An 8,937-nucleotide genomic window follows, 5' to 3' on the forward strand; every position below is an offset into this window, starting at 1 on the left:
TTTCCAATAGCAATTTTCTCTACCTCTCAATGTTCCCGATTCAATTCAAAAAATATTGAGATCCTCTTAATTCTCCAACCAATTCCCCAATTGTTAACCGTTCAAAAATATTTCTTCGCCCTTGCCCCCCCACCCCTAAAAAAATATAACGTCCCTCGATGATCGTTTGACACCGGGGTACGACAATTCGCACATCTACTCCGACTGTCCTCCTACAGCTCAACGGTTAACATGTAGACACGAAAAGTGCGCCACCATCAAGTCAATCTGAAAACAAAAGGCAACGGCAAACGTCCACGAGCCATAAAAAGATATTTTTGTTTTTGTGGAGAGATTCCTTTAACCTTAGACTGAGATTGACTCTCTTGCCTATATAACACAGATAGCCACCCACCAGACTGCTTGGCGCTTCCCTCTTTTTTTTTTTCTTTTGGGTGTAGTGAGGGGGTAGGAAATTCCATACGACTATATTACTTTTTTAGGGGGGGTAGTGAAACATTTCTTGAGTCAGAAAGAAGGTAATATACACGCCCAGGCAAAAGAGGAAAAGATGTGGAACCCCCCTGAAAAATAAAAAAGAAAGGGAATTCTCTTCTTTTTGGTTATCCATACAAGGCAATAAGAAGATCTGATGGTTAACAGGCGGCTCGACCTGGTCACAGGTAAAAAGGTTGAAATAAAATAAAATTTTCCCCCTTGAAACCAATCCCCCCCCCTCACACACATCAGGTGTGTAGAGAATTGATGTCGACCTCGGATGACCTTTTTGTTGTTCCGGCAAACTCATTTCCAAAGCCGAGTGATATCGAGTGGAAGTGATCAATGAAGTGTGTCTACATGCGCTAGTGTAAAAAAAAAAAAATAACATTGTTTTCTGTAACAACATTTTCAAGTCGATAAGAGAAAGTCATCCGGAATTTTAGGTACAAATCGTTTACGGGCCGAAGCAGTTTTGGGTGTCAGGTTAACACACAGCGCAGATGGCCATCTGTTGCTGCTGCGACACTTGACGTTTTACCCGTGATGCCATCACCTTCTCTCTCTCTCTCTGCCTGAAACTCCATTTTTATTGGCTGGAACATATCGCACAGGAAGAAACGGCAACCAAACGTTTTTCTCTTCGCTATCGTCCCTGTTTTTCTTTTAGCTGGTGGCCCATAAATCAAATCGGCATTGCAGCAACTGTCACACGTTTTTTTTTCTTCCGAATAAGGAAAGAGTACGACACAGTCCAAAATAAAAACGGACAATGACCTAACTGAATTCTATTAAAAATTTGGCCCTTCTCTCAAACCGATGAATTGTTTTAACCAAATTCAAAACCTCATTTTCAGGCGTGGCGCGAATTTCAAAATTAACTGGCCTAATTTTTTTGACACACACAAAAACAGGACGGAGACGACAGGAAGAGGATTGAAAGTACAAACGTTATCAGTTTAAAGTAACGACACCCGTCGTATAAGAACGTATCGAATGACCGAAACCTTTTATTTATTTATTTTTTATGACACACACACCTAAGGTGTCGAACAGGTAATTGAGCTCTGTTACATGCTGTAGAAGCAAAAGAGAGGGGGGTCGTCCCGCGTTATAGAGGAGACACCTCCGCTCGACATCCTCTAAAGTCGTAAAACAGAAACACACAAGTCACACAGAGCGCGAGCTATATTGCCTCGGTGTACGAAAGAGATTGTTGTTTCACAGGTGTGCTCTTGTAACGCATTTTGGCCCAGATATTTTTTGTTTTTTTCCACTTCAAAATGGAGCATCAATAACAGACCCACTTTTTTTAAAATAAATACTTGGCTTTTTACAAAACAAAACAAAAAAACAAGCCAGAAGAAATTGAGTTTTGAGAAATATCTATACCATTTACTACAGGGGTGGTCTATTAGTTTTTATACAGTTGACCCACTGTGTATAAGGACAAAAAAACGACTCCATTTAAAAAAGAGAAAAAATGTTGAAAAATAAAAAAGGACTTTTGAAACAGTTTTTTTTTTTAAAGGTAGAGAGAGGGAAGGGGGTTGTAATTCCATGTTGTTTTTCTTTTCTTACTATATTATGTATACACAAGACTCGCTCTGCGGGAGGGGTTCAAAGTACTACGCATTCTGCATTTCTTTTGTAGGGTTACATACGTACATCGGAAAATGTGTGTAAGGAAGGAAGAGTGGGGTTGGCTCGAGCCAAGATATTACGACATTACTTGTAGCAACAGAACGTTGAATGAGGGTTAAACAAAAAACAAAAAATGGAAGAACAGCTGCTCTTCAAAAACATCATTTCGCTACACTCGACAGCGTTGCTATACTTTCTTTTAGAGCCAATCGTCGTCGTAGCAAGTAGAAACCATATGATGGATAGAAAAAAGGAAGTTGTTCATTAAATTGTAACAAAATTGAACTTTATGTTCATGTGTGACGATTCAAGTTGCCCAGTTTTCCTGGAAAAAAAACAAAACAGAAACGGGCAGACCCCCTCACCCCGTATACATTTGACGAAAGCTAAGCAGAAGGTCAGGGACCACTCCAATCAATATGCATCGTGTATGCATATCCATTACGGCAGACTAGTTATAGATCGGGATAGAAAACGTCAAGTTTTTAATGTATTCAAAATCCAATCTGGGTGGTCTCTTTTGGCCATCCTCTTTCTACTTCCCAACACAATAAAGGTATAAATGATTTCCGTCAGTGCAGCAGCCATTGTCAAACGGGGCCGTTCCAATTAAAAGTCACACGAGACTTGGCAACGGCACAGCTGAAGTTGGCGAGATACGAAGAAGCTATAGAAATGCTCGTCATTTAATTCCAATTCATATCGGACGAGCAGCAGCAGCGTTTTCCTCCAATTCGAGATCCCCCCCTCCCGACCCGCTCTGCTTTTGTAATGGCTATTGATTCCCGACATCATCATCACCATCCTCTCTCTACGCCCTTACAATGCCCCGTATCCACAGCCGACTATATACAAATATCATCTCCCTATTACGAGAAAAGAACCCGAGTTGGTCTCTCATTTCTAGTAACAGTAGGACGCGCATGTTAATTCATTTTTCTCTGTGTGTAAATACTCGCAATTGGGGAAAATAGAAAAAAATGGAGAAGGTACGCATCTTTTTTTTTTTGTGGCCCCCACAAGAGTTTTTTTTTTAAAAGGAGAACAGTATGGAGTCATAAGATATCGGAGAAAGAGAGAAAGGTCACCGGTTAAGGTCAACAAGAATCCAACTACTGATGGGGGGTATAGTCTTCTACTGGTTAAACGTATGCGCACGGGAAAAGAACAAGCCAAACCCCTCCTCTCCCGTGTGTTATTTTTCCCTCTCCCGAAGCCACACACTAAAGAAGAAAAAAGTCGTAATTTGCGTCAGATTTTTTTTTTTTAATTTCTCTGCCGTGTGACAAAAAGCAGCGCGACACTTTTGAAAATATTCTCCAGTGGGTTCCCTTTTTTTTTCTTCTTATTCGTCGGGTCCACACATTCAGCAGGCCCAAAAAAAAAAAATAAAACCCCAAAACCATCCCCCCCCCCCTCTCCTTCATGCATGGGAACACTTACTAGCTCCGGACCGTGGAGAGCGATCCAGGTGCGAAACTCGTCGTAAATTATATCCGATATGTCACTGTCACCTATGATGCTGAGCAGCACTAGTCCCCCTTTTTTTTTTTTCAAATGAAGGGAAAAATAGTCCTCGAAAAAGAGAGAAAAAAAAGAGATATATAGTTCTATTTCACCCCCCCACCCCCCTATGCACACCTTTTGCTATCCATAAATACATACGAGTATATACGCCAGTAGTAGTTTATTTTTTTTTTTGGTGGCAATCTTTTATTATTTAAAAAAAAAACAGCTGAAATTCTTTCCATACCGAATCCAATCGGTTTTAAAGCTCACCTATTCTTGATGAAATATATTTGGGGGAGGGGGGTGTGTTTTGTTTCGTGTGATGGGGAGCTGACCATCAAAGGGTTTAATCATCAATGTTTGTGCCTTTGTAAATAACGATAATAACAGCAATCAAATGATCTCGATAGCCATCGTTCCGTAGACGGACCTATACGGCCATCGTTTAAAAGACATTCAAAGAAAAAGAGTTGAACAAGATGTGCGGGGGAAGGTAAATATTCAAATAGACACAAGAGAGTCCGAGGTGCGTCGCATAAATAACACCACCTCCTATTCTCCCCCCCTCCGAAACTCGATTTTTTTTCTTCTTCTTTTCGTGTATAATTTGATGTCTTTTTTATGCGAGCCGATGGTGTATAATGAGAAGACACTTTTGGAGACTACGTAAACGGTACACAAACTATCGTAGATATATATATACACCTGGCTCGGAAAATCTCAACTGGGCAGATGGGGAAATGGTGGAGACTTTTGCGTTTCGACACGACCGACGTCACGCGTGCACAGTTCTGCTGGATACACACACGGCCACTTGCAACAGCAATTCAGGGACAAACGCATAATTCTATATGGGTGTATAGGTAATATCGACATCTTTTTTTTTCCCGTTCTTTAGTACAGAAATGGATGCCCATATTTATAGATGGACAAAATGTCCGCGCATAAAAAAAAAAAAGTTGAATATTTCATGAAATATTAAGGAGAGAAAAAGAATCGATGGGGCAAAACATCCAGAGTCTCCCGCATTCAAATCGCGCACTTTGTGTGCCTCCAATTCAACACACACACACAAAAAAGGGGGGCGACAGACACGACATTTATCAGAGATTTCTTTTCCCCCGCTATGCCTCGTCATTTGATAGCAGACCGTAAAAAGAGGTTACTTAAATGTATTCAAGACAAAAAGGAAGACCCCAAACCGACCAGAGGGACTTTTGATTTTGATCAGCAGTTGACAAGAACTCGTGTAACAGACATTCGAATGGATCGAAATGAAGCCATTTAAAAAACACCAAAAGCACGCGCCGTTGCAACATGTTTCACATTGATAGCAATTCTAACAAAAAAAAATTAAATCTTTTTTTTTTTCTTTCTTTAGAAAAATAAGAATATAATACATGAAAGAGAATCACTTTGGTACAAACACCTTTCAAATGGGGGTCCAACTTTGGAAAAAAATGGAGAAGTTGAAGCTTCCCCTTTAAAAGAATAAGAGCAACACAACAACTCTCTGGTCATTTGAGCAGGTAAAGAACACCCCACCTTCCGAGTTCAACTAATTATACAACCCCCCGCCTCCTTTTTATTATTTTCTTCAAACGCTTTCAGGTCAATTCTATTTTACCCTCACAAAAATTAAAACCTTTAAATTTTTCACAAAAAAAAAAAGAAGCAACAAAATCATCGAGTTCCAACCATCCCCATATACGAAATCAATACAAGAAAAAAACTGTTAATATCAAAAAGAAAAATCCCGAGGCAACCCCTTCATCTCTTGTTTTGAATTGATATGCAAGAAGAAAAAGAGAAGACCTTAATTGGGTTGGATGCTCGGTAGTTCGGTAGCGTAACGAAAACTTTCGTCGAGTTCTTTAACAAAAGATGCGATACAACAATAGCCAACGTCTTACGCAACAGCTGCTCTCGCTATAAAATATTACAAAGTATGAAGCTGCCCGTGCATACGGAGGTTAGCGTGTGCGCTCACGCTAATTAGAGATCACAGGGTTTTGCGTACGTGGGGGAGGGTGGAAAAGTTTTGAACCAAGAAAAAAACAAGAAATACTTTTTCCCACTTGAGCGTACGCGCGTCAATCAAGTTCAAGTGGAAAAGTTTGTAGCAGAAGAGAAATTTTACAAACCACGAAATGCGCTAATGACATTGCAACTCTCGGATAAAAACACCTCGCAAATCAGCCAAACGTAACATTTTAATGACTCGCACTTAAACTTTCGATAGTTTACCCGCCCTTTTTTTTTTAAATTAACTGACATTTTCCAGCTACCGAAATTCAGATTGACGACCTAGATTTGTTTGACTTGTCACAAGTTGTTGTGAAGAGAAAAAGAAGATTTGACATGTCCCTTTTCACCGCCATTAATGGGGGGGAAACAAGACTTGACAACGTAATAACCTGCCTCTTTTCCGTCTCAAAAAATATTTGTAAAAGGAAATCGGGTTGGCTTTTAAATCTTCAAACGAATGGAGGGGGGGCAATGAAGAGAAATGGATTTTCATGTTTCGTTTACCACACAATATTCAACAAGACTGCGGGAGTTGCGTGACAGGAAGCGACAACTTAGCCACTCACATTTGTATTTCTAATTGAAATCGGACATTTCAAACCGTTTCCTCCCTCTTTCCCATATTTGCCGTCAACGTGTACGAATAACACGCCATACCTCTCTTTTTTTTGGCCTCAAATGACACACACAATTTCAAAGGGAAGTCGGTAGCTCGTTCTTTCACCCCTCCAAAAATACCTTTGCTTGATTGCATTCAACTCTCATGTCACATTTGCCTAACAAAATGGCACATCACCACAAAATAGAAAAAGAAAAAAAAAAACACAAATCCCAAGGCCATTGCAAAACAAAATGGATGCGAACTTACCGTTTCGCGAAAGAGGATTAGTTGGCATGGCGACCGATCCCCACGTGCAGAGAGGACGGCCATTGGAGTGGCACGAAAGTTGAATTCACTGGAAAAAAATGTTTTCTCGTGGCTTAACGAGAAATGAAAATTCAGTTCACAAAGATCACGTTGCGTTTTGTTATTGTCTACGTCACAAATCAAAAGTTCACCGACAAAAATGTGTTGGCGATTGACAAAAGATCGCAACGACCTTCACCATTGTGTGGGGCACCGACTTTCTTTGTTCGACTGATCTGCTAAACAGCCCCGGCAACAAAAGAAACAATTGACGGCGTAATGATTTCTGATGGTCGACATCCGCAACGTTGCATCATTTGACATTGCTTAAGTTAAATTAGATTTAAATATTATATTTCAAACTCAATTAATATATTTTTTTTTAATTTTAAAAATCAAAATTAAGAATTTAAATTCAATTAAATCTAATTCGAAAAAAAAGCATAATGTTTGTGAAAAGGGGGGAAGGGAATGATTCCACGACTGATACAGGTGAAGGGCGTGGGCGGAGACATTTTCTTTTTTTGTAGATCCTGTCCTTATTTTATAGATACATACAGGTGGATATGGTATCTGTGTGTGACGTAATTCTGGTATTACACCGACAAGAGTGAAAACTTTGATGTTGGAAAAACCTTTTTCCCCTTGAAAATAAAAAAACAACAACAAAACAATCACGTCACGAAACAACTCCCTTCCGGACTTGACGTGCTCGTTTATAGTGGCTGTGCCACTCTACGAACGGATGACGATGGGAGTTGCTGTGGAAAACACAAAAATGAGCCTCTTTTTTTTCAGTTTTTATTTATTTTATTTTATTTTCAACTACGACACATCCAAATTTTATTTGATGACGGTTCTAGCAGCAATCCGCCATGGTAAATAGGATCCATATATACCCTTCCTTGTCTTCCTCTCTTCCGGTGAATGATTTTCATTATTTTCACAGAAAATATGTCCCAATCAGTGTGTACATTTAGCCAGACAAAAAGCCCAACAAATTCAATTACTTGTATTGAAATTTTCAACAACAAAAAATGCGAATTTAATCATTTAGCTGGTGACTACAAGAACAAACAAATTACAGCGATTATCTTAAACAAATAAGGAAAAGATTTGCCCTTCATTTAAAATGAAATTGGTGGTCTGAAAAAAAAGAAAAAGGCTTTGCAAAGTAATTATCGTTCCGTTTACGCTTTGACCCCCAAAACTCTGCTGAATAACGGACTGTGGGAGGGGAATCAGCCCTTCAAAACTCGACCTTCTGTGTGTGTCTGCTTTCCGCCGACTGTTGGGCTCGTCTTTCTGCGTATTCCAATTTTGGCTTGTCCTTATTTGAAGAAAGATTTCCTCGACGAAAAGGGGGAGGCTAATTACTTGCAATGAGAGTTTACCACTAGACAGAATATAATAGACATTGTCTACATGGGTAGGTAGGGCCCTCCATTTCAAGAGGAGGAGTAGGAAAAAGGAAAATATTAAATTAAATCAAATCAAACAGGGAAAACAAGCCGCTCTTATCATCGCCGTCTGCAAAAGTAAATGTTGGCTGTTCATTAATTTGTGAGTCGTCTCTTTCTTTCTCCTTACCGTTGAAAATTGTCAGCTGACCTGTACAAAAGTATTTAAATTAAATGTTCGGGTTCATCGTTTTCTTTAAAAAAACAAATTGCGTTAAACATGGCAGACATTGGTACGTTGAACAGAGGAGAAATAGTTGGAATGTTTTGAAAACATCGGCCGTTTGTTGTTAACCATCGCAGATACACTTGAGGTCTAGTCGTAATCATTAAGCAAACGATCGTAGATGATGATTTCGGGGCGTGGTCATTTGTTGTGTAAAATGGAGCGTATAGATTTCGGCACGTGGATGAGGTCAACACGTTTTTTTTTAAACCAACAAAAGAACTTGTTGTCCTCCTCCGCCTCCTTCTATCTAACTCCCTCCATACCTACACACCTACCCTTCAGACACGAAATGCTTTCCAATAATATTAGAGAAGAACACGTTGAAAAAGAAAATAGATTGAGGGTCTTACATGTTAACGATGCCAAACTGATCATCATTTTTTTTTTTTCGGTATGTTGAAACTATTTCATTTATTTTTTAAATGCCCCGACTTGGAGGAGCTCCGGATGCATGCATAAATATCCCTTTAAAAAACATATATATATATTGAGAGCTATGGAAGGGGTTTTCCGTTTCATTTTTAAAGAAGAAAAAAACGTGAGTTTTACCGGTATGCCTATAATCCACGAAAGAAGAAGAAAAAAAATAATATATTTGTGAACCCACCCACGAGTTAAGCTGAGCCAAGGTAGTAATTTGTGTGTATACGTTGTTATGTACACACACACAGATATATAGAGAA

At 39.4% G+C, this 8,937-nt stretch overlaps 1 protein-coding gene across 2 annotated transcripts in view; it reads right to left on the bottom strand.

Moving 5' to 3' along the window:
• LOC116933482 overlaps positions 1 to 6,813 on the bottom strand; it is a 44,723-nt gene extending 37,910 nt beyond the window's left edge. For both annotated transcript variants that reach the window (XR_006646633.1, XM_045173567.1), the window contains exon 1: positions 6,527 to 6,813. Coding sequence is in view for 1 of the 2 variants with exons in the window: in XM_045173567.1 (XP_045029502.1) it covers positions 6,527 to 6,589 (63 nt within the window). In the remaining variant the exon portion in view is untranslated. The remainder of the gene's footprint in view (positions 1 to 6,526) is intronic.
• Positions 6,814 to 8,937: the final 2,124 nt, after the last annotated feature.

This window comes from Daphnia magna, linkage group LG5 (genome assembly GCF_020631705.1).
Source record: "Daphnia magna isolate NIES linkage group LG5, ASM2063170v1.1, whole genome shotgun sequence".
Lineage (NCBI taxonomy): Eukaryota > Metazoa > Arthropoda > Branchiopoda > Diplostraca > Daphniidae > Daphnia > Daphnia magna.